Raw genomic sequence first — 20346 nt, 5'->3', positions numbered from 1 at the left:
GCTGGTTTGGAAGCTAAGTTTCAAAGTTAAAAAAAAAAAAAGTGCAGTGTGCATTTTATTACTATATTACATTTATAGGTCAGTAATGCCTAGGATCGAAGTGCCGCCTACAGACTGGACACAATATTCTCACATACCTCTATTAGTCACTTACCAATTAGGAGGAGAAGAGCTGGAAACTGTCCTACAGCAAAGTATTTTGGATGTGCCGAAGGTGTCCGGTTTTTGTAGGGGGAAAACTAACAGCATGCTGAGATGCATTAAGAGCGGTATTGCCAGCAGGAAATACCGTGTTTCCCTGATAGTAAGACGTAGTGGGAATTTTAGGGGGGTCGGCTAATGTAAGACATCCCCCGAAAGTAAGACGTAGTGTTCAAAAAAAAATTATTTTTAAATACCTGTCGGAGGGCCGCGTGGGTCCAGGCGGCCGGCGGCGGGAGCCGGGTGGTCGCGTGTTAAATCTAGGCCGCGGGCGGGTGGGCGCTTGTTCCCGGGGGGGGGGGGCGGGTGGACGCGCGTTAGTTCGAGACGGCCGGCGGGCGGTCGCGTGTTAAATCTAGGCCGCGGGCGGGTGGGCGCTTGTTCCCGGGGGGGGGGGGGGGGGGGCGGCGGGTGGACGCGCGTTAGTTCGAGACGGCCGGCGGGCGGTGGGTGGTCGCGTGTTACATCTAGGCCGGGTCGCACAGGCGCGCATTCATTCACTGCCGGTGAATGAATGCGCCCGCGGCCTAGATTTAACACGCGACCACCCGGCTCCCGCCGCCGGCCGCCTGGACCCACGCGGCCCTCCGACAGGTATTTAAAAAATTTTATTTTTTTTTGAACACTACGTCTTACTTTCGGGGGATGTCTTACAGGTTTTTTCCAATATAAGACATACCCTGAAAGTAAGACATAGTGGGACTTTTTGGGGTAAAAAGAAAGTAAGACGCTGTCTTACTTTCGGGGAAACACGGTAGGAGGAAGTACTGCCCTTATAGAGGGCCATTGGCAAGATCTCCCCGTGACAACAGTGCTGAATTCTGAAGGTCACGCCTTGCTAAAGACACTGATAGCATGGAAACAAATCATAGAAGGGCTATCAAAATCATATAGGACCTGCTACAGAATAGGCTGAAAGAACTAAAAGCTATGCTTGCTCAACGTGTGTGTGTGTGTGTGTGTGTGTGAAGGGAATATGAGAGAAATAGTCACACATGGACTGAGGGTGGCAATTAATGAAGCTGGACTAGGAACTGTTACCCAACCTGTGAAGGAGGATGGTGACATTCGAATATTCAGCAGCTTCGAGAAGGCGTTTTCCATAAAACATTGACTTCAAGGACCATGGGTCATGAAATGAAGTTGGAGGGTGGAAGGCTGAGAGTGACACGAGGAAACCCCATTTCATTGAGGGGGGGGGGTAGTTGCCTGGAGTAGGTAATAGTAAAGAAAGGTAGGACCGAATGTGAGCAGCCTTGGCACAGCCACGGAGGACCAGTGGTAAGAAGAGGTGGGGGAGTGTTTGGTAGCCTGAGTGATGGGCTAGTTGTGGAAATCTGCATGCTCAATCCCCCCAGAAGAGCAGAGAGACGAGAAGGAGAGAAGACAAAGGGCACTTGAACGGAAGAGTAGTGCGATTGTGTTGAGCTCCCACGAAGAGGAGCCAAAGTCACCCAACATGAGATGGCAGCAGGGCTTTAGTACATGGTCACACGTTACTGGTGGCCTAGGATGCAGATTATCTTGACTAACTTCGCAGCAAAGGCGAAAGAAGAAAGAAGCATTTTCCACAAACTGTCAAGCCTGTATGGCTGACAGGAGAGAACCCAAGCGCGGGGGATAGCAATAGAAACAACCTGAACAATGTGGGCAGTAAAGCTTGTATGACTGACCAACTGGGAGATATCCTTGACAATGTTCCCACTAATCTGCATGGGGGCCTCTAGGTTCTAACAGCCTGGGGTCCTGCTCCAGCTGTAAGGGGCCACAAAGTCTTATGGGACAGGTCAGCCCCATGCTGTTCACACTTTGAAATGGATGGAGTGGCACCAAGAAGTAAGAATGCAGTTGGAGACCCCCCCTGTGCAGGCTGCAGGAACACTGATCCTTAACCGTGGGTGGAGATAAGGAAGAGAATGGCCACTGCTAGTGTGGTAAAGTTTGTAGGGCTGAGAGCTGGGAGAGATCCCTGGCACAGCGGGTTGAGGTAAGGAAGAGGATGACTATAACTAGAGCACTGTAGGTGGTCAAGCTTGTATAGCTGATAGCTGGGAGATACCCTCGGATAGAATAGCAGAGGCTGATATTTACTATATTACATTATTATTATTTAGAGATTATTTGTGTGTTTATTTTACTGCTTATGCTATTGGTAATCCGCCAAGAATGGAAGTCCAGTGATTTGGAGGAACAGAAATGCTTGAATAAATAAATAACTGTACTTTTGTTATCTCATAACTTGCCCGGAGCTGTGACTGACTTGTTTGGATCATCCTGCATTTCATGTACACTTCCCTCTTTCCCGAGGTGATGAATGGATCAGTTTCACAGCGACGATCTTTGTCTTGTAAGCCCGGGGCCAGGTAAGCCCCTCCGGGGCTTACCTGGCCCCGGAGGGGGAGATCTGAACCCACGAGCCATGGGGGTCTAGCCCTCCTCTCTAGGAAATTATGTATGGATTTCAGCAGTTTATTCCTATGCACACATTTATGTAAAGCAAACACAAACCTGCGTACAATTTTAAGTTTAAGAACTCATTTTTAGAGGGATGAAGGAACTCGAGCTGCCGAGCTGCTATGAACCTGTTGCACCAATCTGAGTGGCTGCAGCAGTCTAGGAGGGGAGGTGGGACACAGCAGAGTACAGTGAGACTGGCACTGTTTGGCTATAGGTAAATCAGTTTATTTCTCTGTGCTTCAGTTCTAATCCCGGCTCTGTCACTGACTGTGTGTGCAGCCTTGGGCAACTTGCTGTATCTCTCCTGTGTGAGTTAAAATGGAGATAATGTAGCTCGCCCTGGGTCAGACACCATCAGTGACAGAACCAGGATTAGATCTCGTATGTCTGTGATTAGGTAATAGGACCCCTGAGCTTTTTTCCATGCTCATTTAAAGACAGTCCATGTACTCAAGCCACTGTCTGTCGCCACTTTCATCCTAGACATGGCTGCACGTGATAATTGTAAAAGGATGCAGAGTGTTAGGTACTGGTAAATACAATTTAACAATAATATCCATATAGGACATTAAAAAACCAAAAACAAAACCATTTTTACTTTGTGGAAAGGCTGGTGGTCTTCCTGTGGAGGTGGTAGAGAAAAAAAAGGCCTGGGATAAACACAAAGGATCCCTAGGATCCCTGCGTGGAGGGGCAGTTAGGACCCTGAAACATCTTGCTGGGCAGACAGGATGAGCCATCGGCGTCTCTTTCTGCTGTCATTTTCTGTCTTACTATCTTTAGATGGAGGAGACAAGTCATGAGATGGGAATCGGTCGTTACCTATTGCATAGCCCATACAGAAAGCCACGTCGGCGATGGCGTACACACTGCCGTAGACTGAGACGTGCCGCAGATCCACCAGGTAACCCATGATTGGCATTAATGAAGAATCCACCATTCCTGCCAGAGAAGAGATACCAGTTCACCTCTAGGTAGGGATTACAGCGACTCAACTCCCACCCGCGCCGCACTAAACTTACATTTCACTCTCCCCCCCGTCTCACAGAGTGATTACCCTGACCTACTCATATCATCTGGTACATCACAGTGTGACTACAGCCACCCAGGTCACAGCCAGACCTGCACGGGCCTAGGTCAGCAAAGGTCCTGCCTCCAACACCCACCCCTATCCTACTGCCATGGGCCTCCAATGTCTGATCTCCAGAGCCCATCTCTCCCCACCACTCCCGCCTCCCACCATCTCCAAGGACAACGAGCCTTCCGCCATGTTGTGACCAGAAGTCAGTGAGGGTGGAGACTAAGTCAGCCCATACTCCTAGGCAGCACAATGGCTCTGCCCCTAATGGGCTTCTGTTTGTGAGATGGGGCCTATGAGAGTGGGCTGACGTAGTCCCCCAGTCATTAACCTCATTGCACAACACAGCTGGCGTCCTGATGTCTTTGGGGTCAGGAATGAAATCAAAGATCAGCTGGCGGGAAATGGGGATCAGATTTGAGGTCCAGCGGGTAGCGACCTTGCCCTAGGGGACTGCAAAAAACAAAATCCATCATTTTTCAGGATATGATTACCCTAATCTGCCTTTGCTATTTGCGCCTTTCTCTGTGGCCTCCGAGCACGTTTGCCTATTGCAAAGAACAAGACACTGCTTGCTTTTCTCATGTAAGCCTGTGTCAATATCTCAGGGTTATGCTGATCTCTGATAAACTGTCATGTTCCTGACATCTGAGAAAGCATTAGCAGTTTAGCGCAGACGCCTCATGCATCGTGTTATCACCGGCATTCAGTCATTAAAAACACAAATCACAACAACAGTCTAACAGTCTAATGCTGGCCTTTCACGGCATCCTGAGGCAGCTTATTACTTACCAATGGCAAATCCCACTCCAAAATTTGGTACTATGAGCCCATAAATATTTTTTGCAAATGGCACCTATGGTAAAATTAAAAGAACAGAACAAATTAGGAAATGCTACGGATGTGCCTCTAAATATTACCTTACAAATCATTAAAAGTGATTTATATTGTCTCTCAAACTCTGTGATTGTTTTGCCTAAAAATGAGGAATAAACGTGGAAATTGTGTAAAGAAATACTAATTTAATTCTGCCTTCTACCAGAAGCAGTGGGACCTACCCCAATAATACTGTGCCTCTCTGCTCCTCAATATATCTTCCCTGCTTTCCTTCTGAGAAAGGAAAAATGCTTGGTGGGACGCAACCTCTGGACAGTTTTGAGGTACGCCTGTGCTGGCTGTGCTCGTGTGCAAGGTATGTCTGAGAACTGATGGTCCAGCTTTCAGATTATGCAGGCTGGAAATCCCCAGCCTCTCGTCTGCCAAAAGGGTCTCTTGAGTTGCTGTAAAATCCTCCTGGGTGAAGAGAAGAGGATGGAGGGGGAAGTTGGAGGAATGAGAGAGCTGGAGGGAAAAAGAAAAGGAGAAGAGATGAGACAGGAATGTGACGGGTGGAGGTGTGTGGGGGGGAGGGGTAGAGGGCTGGAGGAGGAGAGGGGTGGAGGAGAGGACCGTGGTATGTGTGTCTGTGAGAGAAAGAAGGAGGGGAGAATGAAAGAATTTAGTAAAGACCATGAGATAGGATAAAGGGAAACAAAAGTACAAAGAAAACCAAAGAAATTACAAAAAACCAAAAGATGAAGCCTAGCATGACAAGCAAAAAAGGAAGTGGCAGTAAGATGGTGAAAAGGATGAAAGATGAAGTCTAAATAAAAGAATAAAGAAGGAAAGAAATGAGGCTTGATCAAGGAAGAAGGTAAGTGGAAGAGAAGATCGGGTTAGCAAGATCGGCTTTGAGTTTATCATTTTGAAAAGTTGACTTCTGTGGAGGTTTGGGGGAGAGTGACAGCAACTCTGAAGAGAAGTTGGCTATACCATAATCTACAATCACCCAAATTTTAAAAAGTGGCACGATCCATGTGAGTTGGAAGACTGAACATCTGCACTTGAAGATGCAACCATGACGCTCGATGGCCAAGACTCAACATCAGAAAAACAAGAATGAGGTCGGGCCGTTTCCTCCTTTTGGACTTCCAGCTCAATCAGAACCAGCCTCTGTTGAACGATGGCATGCTGAGCTTTTCTTCATGGGGTTTCCCTCCTATTTTATATTTTCCATCTAACGCACTTAATCAAATCATTGCGGCAACAGTCCATGGTTCTCTTAGGGGAGACAAATATTTAAATGAGGAACCCAAAGGGTGTTTATGTGTTATTGTTGGAAACCATAGACACAGTACGAGAAAATGTTGGCTTAGTCTTACAGAGGCTGCCCATTTTGCTATGATATATATATATATCTGTTTAAGATCAAGTCTTTATGTGAAGAATAGTAAGTGGGTGCAGCTGGAGTGAAGATCCTTCTGTAGGCAGGAAGACTGAGACCACAGTGCATGGAGAGCAGAAGAAGCTTGCTTGCTTATGTATTGTAGATTTAATGGGGGATATGTTTGCCGGTGTTGAGCGCATGGATTTATGTGAATGTAGAGGGTAGCCAAAGATGTACTCTTTCATGTATGCGTGGACATGTATTTCCAGTGCTGTGGAATAGCAATAAATTGCTAGGAGGGGTTCCTCCAGGTCTATTATTAAAAAAAAAAAAAAAAAAAAAAAAAAAGTGATTGGACAATTGAAGTAATGGTATAATTAATTAAATGCTGATTGAATACCTTCTCCAGTCACACTCAGGTTAGGTTTGTTTTTGTTCTTTTTTTCTGCAAGAGAGCCATGTTCATGAGGCACCATGCACCATGAGTGGCTTCCTGTAACCATGCGTCTGATATGAGATAAATTAAGAGGAGCAGTCACTCCTGATACTAGCTAAAAAAAAAGTAAACAAGGATCCAAAGATACGAGATTTTTGCAGGTAAATAGTAAAATGCCCACAGTTCATTCTACAAGATGTGTGTCCCCACTGCCTTTTCCACCTGTTCCTTTTCTGACGTTGTGGCCATTGTAACATTCATTCGTTGATGTGGAGGGGGACTTCAATAATATGAGCACTTCTCCCTTGGCAGAGTTAAAAAAACAGTGCGAAAATGTGAGAATATGGAAATCTGAGGAAGAAGATGCTATTTTTCTGGCAAGGGAGCTAGAATTGTTGGCTGTTTGGACAGTGCAGAACCCTGTCAAAAAAGATGCATTTTTCAGATCCTCATAAATTATTCATGGATCCATTATTCCGTATTTTGGTTTCCAACGGTAGCTTGTTCAATGGAGTTCCTCTAACAAAGAATTAATTTCTATATGGTATGGGTAGGATTTGACATCCCTGATTTAGTTGTGACTCTTTTTGGTTGATAAAGCTGAGCCTTTCAGTCCTTACATTCTCCATTGACAAGCAAGGCTGAATTAGCTATGACAAGTGGGGGAGACTGTCCAATGGCACCAAACAGACCCTTCTGTATAGCTCAGTAAAGTTTTACTACTGAGCATGTGCGGGAGTTCCTGCAGGCACACTGCCTCGTGAGCCTTTAGGTCTTTTTTGTCCAAACAAATGCGTACCCTCTTTCTTGCTAAGCAGTTTTTCAACATTTGTTTTTGTAGACTTTTCACTTCTAACATTGAAATTGCCTCACTGCCTTGGCAGCCCCTCAACAGCACTTTCCAGTGCTAAATGAAAAAAAAAGAAGAAACATTCATCAATATGTCCAACTCCAAGAAGACCACAACCAATGTCTTTAAGGTCTGTGTAAATGGCTGTAAGATGTCCATCACAAATGGCCATGATATATGTTGCAAGCACTTGGGTCCTGATCACGACTTGACTAATTGCGATGAATGTGGTCAGATATTGCCTATATCCCAGCAGAACCAGGCTTGGAAGATGGAGGAGGTCTGCAAGTTGGTAAAGAGGCAAAGCTACTCTTCTTCTCTAAGCAGGGCTGTCTCAGACTGGTCAGAAGTTCCCAGGGCAGGACTCCCCCAACTGGGACACTGGACCCCAGATTCACACAGTTCAGGGGTCAAACAAGACATGGAAGCATTGAGCACAGCAGCTAGCATACTCCTCGATGCATTCCCAGGCCATGTTCCCCTCTGAACAGGGCCTATCAGCACCGAAGAAGAAATGCCACTCGGCTCAGTCAAAGCCAGCAGTGCACTTACCATTGGCACCAGTGCACCAGTCCTGACACACTCAACATAGCGGCAGGGAGCACAGTCAACACTAATGCAGGTTGCACCACAGGTTCTGGGGGGTTCTGGAGGGAATGCTTCGCACCTCCCACCTCCCGTCTTGGCACCCTTGTCTCCATCTTACTTTCTCTTTCTGTATCCTAGACCTTTCAGTGTTGCCTGTCTGAAGCACTCTATTGGGGTCCCTCTCACTACATTTAGAGACTCTGTCATGGATGGAAAACTGATCGCCATTCATCCTCTGGTGTCAAATTTCATGAAGGGTTTGTGGCATATGAAGCCAACTATGCCATGGCCATATCCTCATTGCCAGAGGATATGGTTAAGACAGTTAGGGATCTGTTTAATGTTTGGGTACTTGCCAGGTACTTGTGACTTGGATTGGCCACTGTTGGAAACAGGATGCTGGGCTTGATGGACCCTTGGTCAGACCCAGCATGGCAATTTCTTATGTTCTTATCTTCAGGCCCCACGCGACCGGATGTGCACACCAAGCATTTGCATGGGACCGCACACTTGGGGGAGGCGGCGAGCTGGTGGCAGCAGGAAAGGCCACTGCCAGCAGCCGAAGAAGGAGAGAGACTGCAAGCCACCGGCATTCAAGCCGCCGCCGGCTGTCAGAGAGGCCCATGTTTGCATGTGCATATGCGTCCGTGCACACATACAGCTTCCTCTCTCCCCCCAAGCAAGAAGGCCAGTGGATCGTGGTGGAGCTCATCCTACCATGGCCCAAAGACATCAGGAGACTCATGGGGTTGTGGTGTAGCTCATCCCACCATGGCCCAAAACCAATAGGAGTTCATGTGTGTGAGTGACTGAGAGCCTGTGTGTTTGTGCATGTGTGTGCTGTGTGAGTGCCTATGTGTATGATTATGTGCCTGTGAGAGCCCATATGTCAGTCCGGTGTTCACTAAAGAAGACCCTGGAGAAGGACCGTCACTAGTTAACAAGAAAATGGAGGGGAGTGGAATAGATGAAGCTCTGTTTACAGAAGAGAATGAATGGGAAGAGCTAGGGGAAAAAAGTGGACAAGGCCATGGGGCCTGATGGGATTCATCCCAGGATACTGAGGGAGCTCAGAGATGTGCTGGCGGGTCCGCTGCACGACCTGTTCAATAGATCCCTGGAAACAGGAGTGGTACTGCAGGATTGGAGAAGAGCGGTGGTGGTCCCGCTTCACGAGAGTGGGAGCAGAGAGGAGGCTGGAAACTACAGACCGGTTAGCCTCACCTTGGTGATGGGAAAAGTAATGGAGACGCTGCTGAAGGAAAAAATAGTGAACTATCTACAGTCAGGAGGATTGCTGGACCAGAGGCAGCATGGATTCACCAGGGGAAGATCCTGTCAGACAAATCTGATTGACTTTTTTGATTGGGTGACTAAGAAATTGGATCGAGGAAGAGTGCTTGATGTGATCTACTTGGATTTCAGCAAAGCTTTTGATACGGTCCCACATAGGAGGCTTGTGAGTAAAATGAGAAGCTTGGGCGTTAGCGCCAAGGTGGTGGCCTGGATTACAAACTGTTTGATGGACAGAAGACAATGTGTGGTGGTAAATGGAACCTGCTCTGAAGAGAGAGCAGTGTTAAGCGGAGTGCCACAGGGATCGGTGTTGGGACCGGTCCTGTTCTATATCTTCGTGAGTGACATTGTGGAAGGAATAGAAGGTAAAGTTTATCTTTTTGCAAATGATACCAAGAACTGCAACAGAGTGGACACGCCGGAAGGAGTGGAGAGAATGAGATGGGATTTAAGGAAGCTGGAAGAGTGGTCGAAGATATGGCAACTGGGATTCAATGCCAAAAAGGGCAGAGTCCTGCATCTGGGGTGTGGTAATCCAAAGGAGCTGAATGTGATGGGGGTGAAAGTCTGATGTGCACGGAGCAAGAGAGGGACCTTGGGGAGATAGTGTCTGGGGATCTGAAGATGGTGAAGCAATGTGACAAGGCGGTAGCTAAAGCCAGAAGAATGCTGGGCTGCACAGAGAGAGGAAGAACCAGTAAAGGAGGTGATAATCCCCTTGTACAGGTCCTTAGTGAGGCCTCACCTGGAGTACTGTGTTCAGTTCTGGAGACCGTATCTCAAAAGGGACAGAGACAGGATGGAGGCGGTCCAGAGAAGGGCGACCAAAATGGTGGGGTGTTTCCATCAAATGACTTATGAGGAGAGATTTAAGATCTTAAATATGTACACTCTGGAGGAGAGGAGGTGCAGGGGAGATAGGATACAGACCTATAGATACCTGAAAGATTTTAAACCTTTTCTGTTAGAAAGAAATCAGTAAAACTAGGGGGCATGTAATGAAACTCCAGGGAGGACGACTCAGAACCAAAGTCAGGAAATGTTTCTTCATGGAGAGGGTGGTGGATGCCTGGAAGGCCCTTGTGGTGAAGACAAAACAGTGAAAGATTTCAAAGGGGCAAAGGATAAGCACTGTAGATCCCTAAAGGCTGGAGGATGGAACTGAAGAAAAGGGTGATTGGGGGTAACTTGCTGGTGTGGTGGTTACTCCCCTTAACCAATAAGCCTCATATTGTTGTTGCAACTCTATAATTTTATTCATTTATTTATTTTATATACTGTCAATCTGTAAAACAATCTAGATGGTGTACAATTAAAATACAAAGACTTAAAGAGAAAAATACAATAGAAATTGGTTAAACAAGTAGAAAAAAATACATATGACAAATTAAAAGTTATCTAAAGATAAAATATCTAAAAAATAAAATAAAAATTAGAAAAATAAGAAACTAAGAATCAAAAATGTTTTGTTGTAAAAGACAAAAAAGTAAAACACTTGTGACCATTTTTCTGCTGGTAGCATTGCATTAAAACCACCAAAGGCATTTCTGCCTGCTAAAAGCTGTCTAAGCTGAGAAAAAAGTATCAGAGATGTATCCGACTGCTAAACGACATTGCTCTCTGCTTCAACAGCAGGGGGAAAAGAGGAAAAGGGGAATTAGATTCAGACAGCAAACAACAAGGACCCTGACTTTTACGGTCTGGGAAAACAATTAGCATGGGGGGGTAACTTGCTGATGCAGCTGTTACTACCCCAAAACGTTTGATGCAACTCCAACATTATCATCTGCTTCAACAGCAAGAGGTTAGGGGGAATTGGAGTCAAACAGCAACCAACAAGGCCCCTGGCTTGATGGTCTGGGAAACTGATAAGTATGGGGGAGACCTGTATGGCGCGGCAGATACTGCCATAAGCTTGCTGGGCAGACTGGATGGACCGTTTGGTCCTTTTCTGCCATCGTTTCTATGTTTCTATATAGGCTCTCACAAGTGAGAGAGGGAGCCTGGGTATGTTAGAGAGGGGAGTGTGTGAGAGAATGAATGTGTTCTTGTACGGGTGTGAGAGAGAAGTTAAAACTTGGGTGTCCCTTCCTCCCCCAAGCCACGACAATCTCAGGGTGACTGGAAATCTGAATGTCACAGCTTCGGAGAGCAGGAGATTTTTAAATCCTTATTAGTTTTAATTATTGGGAGTATTTTGATAATTGTACTCTTTTTTTTTTGGGGGGGGGGAATAGAACATTTTTAAATTATTGGATTTTTTTTTATTCATCAGATGTTTTGAAATATTTATTCTTTTTATGAATATGATTTTACTATTATGATTGTTTCACATTTTTCTTGATTTTATTATTTAATGTTTTATGAAGAATGGTAATTTTTTTCCATTGTTGCTCTGCATACAGAGGCCGGCTTGTTGTGGGTTCCAGTTCAGTTCTTCTCAGCACATTTCTATTTATGCTTTCTGATCTCTTTATTCTGTATTTGCTCAGGGTCTGTCTGTGTTCTGCATATGTGACCGAGGTGAGGTATTTTGCTGGATGTAGGGATCTGTAGCAGCCTGGTTTCCTAATAGGAGTTTGATTGGTGTTCTAGGGCCTGGTGTAATGTGTGCAGTGTTGCCTTTTCATAGATAAGGTTGTTGGGGTTGTTTTGGCAAGGGAGGTTTACTATATTGTAATGGTAATTCAGTTTATTCATGGCTTTCTGAGGGCCGAGCTCACACCCAATGTGCATTACATAAAGTCTAATTCCATAGGAGCTCCACGTGTCTTTTTGGCAGAGTTTTCTGGTTGGCAGCACAGCAGTGCTTGTAAATATAATGTGCAGGTTGAAAGTGATATTTTTGCCTCAGCAGACTGTGCTATTGAATGATCTTTCTCATGTATAATGTATTATAAATGCATCATTTAATTGTGCGTTTCTGTAAAGGAAGTGTGTGTGTGGGGGGTGGCGTGTGTGCAAGGCTGTAAGGTTTGCCTCAGGTACCTCATACCCTTCCCTATCCATGGGTTCTGGGGTGGGGGTGTCAGTTTTACAAATACAGATTGCAGGACGGAGCTGGGCCAGGGACAGACACTAAATGAATCGGGGTGGGGGGGGGGGGGGGGCAGGGCAGTAATTTTTCGCACAGGGCAACACAAAAGCTCGCACCGGCCCTGCTTATGGTCTTATGTTCGGGTGTTTGAACTTTTGGTTGTGTTTTATTTTTCAACAAACAGATTTTTTTATTAAAAGTTACTCCTTAGAAATTAGGATGAGTTTGCCTTGGGACATTGGATCTGGGCCTTGCTGGATATTGATAAAACAACTCTGAGGAAAAGGAAAAGTGCTTGGTAAAGAGTCCGGACGTTCCCTCTCGTGTGCATTTTTTTCTTAAATTTCCCTCTAGGTGCTTCAGTTTCTATGCCCCTAAAGAACTGAGGACCCATTTGAAAGACAGAATAAGCCCAGAGAGCGAGCCTCCTTGTCTGTGCAAGGCAGAAAATTAAACGTTAACCGGCATTGGATGCCTTGCATGTTCTCTGTCAGGATTCAGACTCCCTTAGGTTTATGTAAGTTGCTTTCTTAGTTTTACTTTGCCTGCAGTTGGAATTTGATTTTCTTCCTCTGTCATGTTTTGAAACATTGTTAAAAGGCTGTGATACAAGAAAGGATGTTAATGGTTACTCTGTGTAAGATGTGAATGGAACAGGATGCAGAGGACTCTGCTGCTGCGCCTGACTGCCTGCAGGTTTGCTACAATGCCAATAAAAATATATTTTTTAATACAAAGAACCTTGTGCAGGAGGCAGTTTTAGAGGTTGGAGATGTGCATTCCTGATACTGTAGCATAGGGGCAGGTTTGAGGAACAAACATAGGAAATTGCATTACTGGGTCAGACCAAGCGTCCATCAAGCCCAGCATCCTGTTTCCAACAGAGGCCAATCCAGACCATAAGAACCTGGCAAGTACCCAAAAACTAAGAAGATCCCATGCTACTGATGCAATTAATAGCAGTGGCTATTCCCTAAGTAAACTTGATTAATAGCAGGTAATGGACTTCTCCTCCAAGAACTTATCCAATCCTTTTTTAAACACAGCTACACTAACTGCACTAACCACATCCTTTGGCAATGAATTCCACAGCTTTATTGTGCATTGAGTGAAAAATAATTTTCTCCGATTAGTTTTAAATGTGCCCCATGCTAACTTCATGGAGTGCCCCCTAGTCCTTCTATTATCTGAAAGTGTAAATAACCGATTCACATCTACCCGTTCTAGACCTCTCATGATCTTAAAGACCTCTATCATATCCCCCCCTCTCTTCTCCAAGCTGAACAGCCCTAACCTCTGCAGTCTTTCCTCATAGGGGAGCTGTTCCATCCCCTTTATCATTTTGGTAGCCCTTCTCTGTACCTTCTCCATCGCAATTATATCTTTCTTGAGATGTGGTGACCAGAATTGTACACAGTATTCAAGGTGCGGTCTCACCATGGAGCGATACAGTCAGACTTCCTGGTTACCAAGAGCCTATGAATTTAAAACTGAAGGCACACTGCTTCCTATCCAAGATATTCTCATCTGATCCCACGGTCACCAGACTATCACCTCCATCACTCCAGGAGCGTGGTTTCTAGCACCTGGCTTGGTTTGATCAGATAAAATGGTCAGGTTTATACTCACACATAAGATGCTGATTCCCACAATTAACATTCCCAGCAGAGAGCAAAGCCACCTGCGAAGAAAGGAAGCGGAAGAGCCCGTGAGACGGTCATCCCATGCATGCTGGAGGCAGAACTCAATTTAATGCCCTCTGGGCCAACATCAGTGAGGCAACTGCCTTTCAAGGGGAATACCCACGTCCTCTGGCATGCGCTCCCACCCTGGGAGGTCTTCACCGACTTGGAAGTTTAAGAGAAGAGGGCAAATGTTGAACCTGCACAGCAGAGCCATTTCACCCAGCCGGTGGGGGAAATGATAAAGGAACGCAGGAAATTGTACACGGCGCAGAGTGGTCGCCACTATCGCTTCGAGCCATCATACCTTCCCATTTTGTGCGCCAGGACCCCAAAAATATTAGTTCCGATGAGATAAGACACGCTGGCTGGGATGAAGACGACGCCTGCAAGAGACCAGAGAAGCACTTTTATCAGCAGCGCCGTCGGCCGGGTCTGCAAGAAACTCATAAGTGTGCAGTGTGTGTGAGCCTGATTAGGTGCCAGCTAACAGAGCCTTGGGGACAGGGACCGAGCTGTTAATATCCGGCTGACACCTAATCTAGAGCTGCATCTGAAAGACTGACAGACTTATTGCATTTAATGCTTACGCTATATACAAATTAATATTTGCAGAGTCTGTATCAGCTGGGCAATCTCCCCCTTTGCCTTGGTTTTCATTCCTCTCTGGGTATCCCTCCCCCCCCCAAGATATCTGCACATGGAACAGCAGCATTACTTGTCTTGTTTTTAATAAGTTCAGTTAATTTTAATGTTGATGACGGGTTTCAGGCCAGACGCTGATGACCACTGAATCACAGAGCAGGCACAAGGGCAGAAAGCAATGTGGACTTTTGGATGGATGTGAACTTACTGCCCTCCCATCATCCCACACTGGGCTTCTACTCTCCCTTACTGCCCCGTGAGCAGATGGCATGCAACCCTGGGACCTCCCCAGTCTCCAGTCCACCACAGGGCAAGCACAACCCGGGGAAGGGGCTTTGCAGCGTGACCCTCCTCAAATCCCACTAGAGATGGGGGGGAGAGACAGGAATCCAGTTTTAACTGCTTAGCACTCTCCGTGGTCAGTGTCCATCGGTCTGCATGCAGGAATGGGTGCAAGAGGTCAGAATTCCTGTCCATTCAATCTCTCTCATTCCTGGAGATTAGTTTCCCTATTTATTGCTTTATTTGCTTGACATTTATATCCTGCTGGTCCTAAAAACGTACTCCCAGTTGATAACAAAAACATTAAAACAATAAAAATCTATGAACAATTGGACAATACAGTAAAAAAAAACCCAAAAAACACCACCACAAGAACACAAATTAAAACCACAGTACACCACCCAGTATCAATGCCAAAAACCCTTAGGAACTCCCCCTTAGGGAAGCCTTAGCAAAAAGGAAGCAAGCTTTTTTTCAAAAGGCCAAAAAAACCCCAGATTCTTGCTACATCTCCAGCAGGAGTCCATTCTAAAGAATGGGACCAGCAACTGAAAAAGCCTAAGCCCCAGTAAGACAGGCAACCAGTGCAGCCTGGCCAAAACAGGGATGCTGTGCTGAAGTACCCAGCCCATGAGACGACACAGACAGGAGCATCTGGAGGAAGGATGAAGGCCAACCCCAAACCTCAGACATCACTGAAACCCACAGATCTCCTGAGAGAACGTACACCTCACGCTGCACCAATCTGAGTTTTAAAAATAGCTGGCTTGACAACTGCAAACACGTGATCTTTCATAGGCATCTTGAGGGTAAATATGAACCTGTGGACTTAATCGCTCAACTGAAGGTTACCAGCAGAGTTGGCCACTGCTGACTCGCTTCCGGTTTCCTTAAATTCAGCACCAGACCATTCATCCTCAATCAGGTGTTTATCAATTGCAAGCAGTCTGCCAGAGAGACTCGGTGGTTTTCCAAGTCAGAAATCTATAACCCATGCTGCATGATTCTAACGATTTTCCTGACAGACGGATGTAGGTATTAATGAATACTGGGGACAGGACTGAGCCCGCTGAGAACAGAATTCCACGAGGAACACAGACTACCCCCACCCTCACCCGTGCTTAACAGCCAGACAGAAAGAACTTAAACTATTTAATAATAATTGGGCTAGAGCGTGTGTTAGAGAACACCAGGCTTATCATCGTGTTTTAACGTATCAAACACAGACATGATAGCGAGGAAAACGACCAGAACAGTACTCCCCTTATCCAGATCCTGAGCAAAAACTCCTAACAGTGCAGTCACCATGCCATGAGCATTGTGGAAGCCTAATTGGAAAGGATCTCAATTTCCTTGGTCCTCCAAAATATCATGAAGCTGAGCCAATACCACCCATTCAATCAACTTCCCTAAAAAAGAGAGATTACAGACAGGACAAGAATTACGAAGGCTGAATGGGCTAGAGTTGGCTTGTTAAGCACTGGATGAATTAAGGCTCGTCTCAGAGCGGAAGGCTCACAGCTCTCAACCAATGATGCATTGATAACGCAGAGCAAAACCCTAAGCAAACACTGCTTTAGAGCCTTAATTGTAGCAGAAGGACAGGGACTGTTTGTAGAAGACTGGAACTTTGCCACCTGCTGCTCATCCACTGCCAAAAAAAAGTACCCCAAAATCACTGAGCCAACTAATGACTATCTTAGATCCAAGTTATTAACAGACTGCCAACTTCAAGAAACGTGTAAGAGACGTGGACAATTGTCTGGAAGGAACAGAACAGAACAAACTCATTCCCATAGATCACCAATTAATGACTGGCCATTACAGCAGCTTGGTCTAGGTTTGAATCATTGATGCTGATAACTTTATAGTCATGGGCACATCCACCCTTTCTAGTTAAAAAAGCTCTGCATCACTGCAAATGGGGAGCCCTCCAGTCCTAGAGGTGACAGGCTCTGCATCCCTGCACCCATCCCCTGATCCCTCCAGTCCTAGAGGTGACAGGCTCTGTATCCCTGCTCCCATCCCCTGATCCCTCCAGTCCTAGAGGTGACAGGCTCTGTATCCCTGCTCCCATCCCCTGATCCCTCCAGTCCTAGAGGTGACAGGCTCTGTATCCCTGCGCCCATCCCCTGATCCCTCCAGTCCTAGAGGTGACAGGCTCTGTATCCCTGCGCCCATCCCCTGATCCCCAGTCCTAGAGGTGACAGCCTCTGTATCCCTGCTCCCATCCTCTGATCCCTCCAGTCCTAGAGGTGACAGGCTCTGTATCCCTGCACCCATCCCCTGATCCCTCCAGTCCTAGAGGTCACAGGCTCTGTATTCCTGCTCCCATCTCCTGATCCCTCCAGTCCTAGAGGTGACAGGCTCTGTATTCCTGCTCCCATCTCCTGATCCCTCCAGTCCTAGAGGTGACAGGCTCTGTATTCCTGCTCCCATCCCCTGAGCCCTCCAGTCCTAGAGGTGACAGGCTCTGTATTCCTGCTCCCATCCCCTGAGCCCTCCAGTCCTAGAGGTGACAGGCTCTGTATCCCTGTTCCCATCCCCTGATCCCTCCAGTCCTAGAGGTGACAGGATCTGTATCCCTGCGCCCATCCCCTGATCCCTCCAGTCCTAGAGGTGACAGGCTCTGTATCCCTGCGCCCATCCCCTGATCCCTCCAGTCCTAGAGGTGACAGGCTCTGTATCCCTGCGCCCATCCCCTGATCCCTCCAGTCCTAGAGGTGACAGGCTCTGTATCCCTGCGCCCATCCCCTGATCCCTCCAGTCCTAGAGGTGACAGGCTCTGTATCCCTGCGCCCATCCCCTGATCCCTCCAGTCCTAGAGGTGACAGGCTCTGTATCCCTGCACCCATCCCCTGATCCCTCCAGTCCTAGAGGTGACAGGCTCTGTATCCCTGCACCCATCCCCTACAGGCTCTGTATCCCTGCACCCATCCCCTGATCCCTCCAGTATTAGAGGTGACAGGCTCTGTATCCCTGCACCCCTCCCCTGATCCCTCCAGTCCTAGAGGTGACAGGCTCTGTATCCCTGCACCCAACCCCTGAGCCCTCCAGTCCTAGAGGTGACAGGCTCTGTATCCCTGCTCCCTCCAGTCCTAGAGGTGACAGGCTCTGTATACCTTCGCCCATCCCCTGATCCCTCCAGTCCTAGAGGTGACAGGCTCTGTATCCCTGCACCCATCCCCTGATCCCTCCAGTCCTAGAGGTGACAGGCTCTGTATCCCTGCACCCCTCCCCTGATCCCTCCAGTCCTAGAGGTGACAGGCTCTGTATCCCTGCTCCCTCCAGTCCTAGAGGTGACAGGCTCTGTATCCCTGCTCCCTCCAGTCCTAGAGGTGACAGGCTCTGTATCCCTGCTCCCTCCAGTCCTAGAGGTGACAGGCTCTGTATACCTTCGCCCATCCCCTGATCCCTCCAGTCCTAGAGGTGACAGGCTCTGTATCCCTGCACCCATCCCCTGATCCCTCCAGTATTAGAGGTGACAGGCTCTGTATCCCTGCACCCATCCCCTGATCCCTCCAGTATTAGAGGTGACAGGCTCTGTATCCCTGCACCCCTCCCCTGATCCCTCCAGTCCTAGAGGTGACAGGCTCTGTATCCCTGCGCCCATCCCCTGCGCCCCCCAGTCCTAGAGGTGACAGTCTCTGTATCCCTGCGCCCATCCCCTGATCCCTCCAGTCCTAGAGGTGACAGGCTCTGTATCCCTGCTCCCATCCCCTGCTCCCTCCTGTCCTAGAGGTGACAGGCTCTGTATCCCTGCACCCATCCCCTGATCCCTCCAGTCCTAGAGGTGACAGGCTCTGTATCCCTGTGCTCATCCCCTGATCCCTCCAGTCCTAGAGGTGACAGGCTCTGTATCCCTGCACCCATCCCCTGATCCCTCCAGTCCTAGAGGTGACAGGCTCTGTATCCCTGCTCCCATCCCCTGCTCCCTCCTGTCCTAGAGGTGACAGGCTCTGTATCCCTGCACCCATCCCCTGATCCCTCCAGTCCTAGAGGTGACAGGCTCTGTATCCCTGTGCTCATCCCCTGATCCCTCCAGTCCTAGAGGTAACAGGCTCTGTATCCCTGCGCCCATCCCCTGATCCCTCCAGTCCTAGAGGTGACAGGCTCTGTATCCCTGCGCCCATCCCCTGATCCCTCCAGCCCTAGAGGTGACAGGCTCTGTATCCCTGCTCCCATCCCCTGAGCCCTCCAGTCCTAGAAGTGACAGGCTCTGTATCCCTGCTCCCACCCCCTGATCCCTCCAGTCCTAGAGGTGACAGGCTCTGTATCCCTGCTTCCATCCCCTGATCCCTCCAGTCCTAGAGGTGTCAGGCTCTGTATCCCTGCTCCCATCCCCTGATCCCTCCAGTCCTAGAGGAGACAGGCTCTGTATCCCTGCTCCCATCCCCTGATCCCTCCAGTGCTAGAGGTGACAGGCTCTGTATCCCTGCTCCCATCCCCTGATCCCTCCAGTCCTAGAGGTGACAGGCTCTGTATCCCTGCTCCCATCCCCTGATCCCTCCAGTCCTAGAGGTGACAGGCTCTGTATCCCTGCTCTCATCCCCTGATCCCTCCAGTCCTAGAGGTGACAGGCTCTGTATCCCTGCTCCCATCCCTTGATCCCTCCAGTCCTAGAGGTGACAGGCTCTGTATCCCTGCACCCATCCCCTGATCCCTCCAGTCCTAGAGGTGACAGGCTCTGTATCCCTGCTCCCATCCCCTGATCCCTCCAGTCCTAGAGGTGACAGGCTCTGTATCCCTGCGCCCATCCCCTGATCCCTCCAGTCCTAGAGGTGACAGGCTCTGTATCCCTGCGCCCATCCCCTGATCCCTCCAGTCCTAGAGGTGACAGGCTCTGTATCCCTGCTCCCATCCCTTGATCCCTCCAGTCCTAGAGGTGACAGGCTCTGTATCCCTGCTCCCATCCCCTGATCCCTCCAGTCCTAGAGGTGACAGGCTCTGTATCCCTGCTCCCATACCTTGATCCCTCCAGTCCTAGAGGTGACAGGCTCTGTATCCCTGTGCCCATCCCCTGATCCCTCCAGTCCTAGAGGTGACAGGTTCTGTATCCCTGCACCCATCCCCTGCTCCCTCCAGTCCTAGAGGCGACAGGCTCTGTATCCCTGCACCCATCCCCTGATCCCTCCAGTCCTAGAGGTGACAGGCTCTGTATCCCTGCTCCCATCCCCTGATCCCTCCAGTCCTAGAGGTGACAGGCTCTGTATCCCTGTGCCCATCCCCTGATCCCTCCAGTCCTAGAGGTGACAGGCTCTGGATCACCTGTCATTTAAAAATCTCTCCTCATCTCATCCCATCCCATCTCACCCCATCTTACCAAGTCCCTTCCCCCACCCCCAGTCATACCCACAGTTCCCATCCTGTAATCTTTTGCTGTTTTCTATACAGTTGGGATGACCTCATATCAATAACTTAATTCTTAACAGAGTGGAATTAACACTGAGTGGTCAGAGTTTACTGCAAATGATTAATCTCTGGTAGCAATTTGAAGAGAAGGGCCAGAGAGCAAGTTTTAAAAGCCTCCTGCAGGTAGAGGTTTGGGAGAGGCCAGGTTACTATGGCACTGCTCTGCCCGGCAGCTC

The 20346-nt window shown here is 48.1% G+C and overlaps 1 protein-coding gene across 1 annotated transcript in view; it reads right to left on the bottom strand.

Moving 5' to 3' along the window:
• SLC18A2 (solute carrier family 18 member A2) overlaps nucleotides 1-20346 on the bottom strand; it is a 90613-nt gene that overhangs the window by 9426 nt on the left and 60841 nt on the right. The window contains exons 10-13 of the mRNA XM_029610488.1: nucleotides 14139-14217; nucleotides 13779-13830; nucleotides 4529-4592; nucleotides 3481-3600 (exon numbers count right to left, since the gene is read on the bottom strand). Of these exons, the coding sequence (XP_029466348.1) occupies nucleotides 3481-3600; nucleotides 4529-4592; nucleotides 13779-13830; nucleotides 14139-14217 (315 nt within the window). The remainder of the gene's footprint in view (nucleotides 1-3480; nucleotides 3601-4528; nucleotides 4593-13778; nucleotides 13831-14138; nucleotides 14218-20346) is intronic.

The sequence above is a fragment of the Rhinatrema bivittatum genome, chromosome 7, assembly GCF_901001135.1.
Source record: "Rhinatrema bivittatum chromosome 7, aRhiBiv1.1, whole genome shotgun sequence".
Lineage (NCBI taxonomy): Eukaryota > Metazoa > Chordata > Amphibia > Gymnophiona > Rhinatrematidae > Rhinatrema > Rhinatrema bivittatum.
This window is presented reverse-complemented; position numbering and strand designations above follow the sequence as displayed.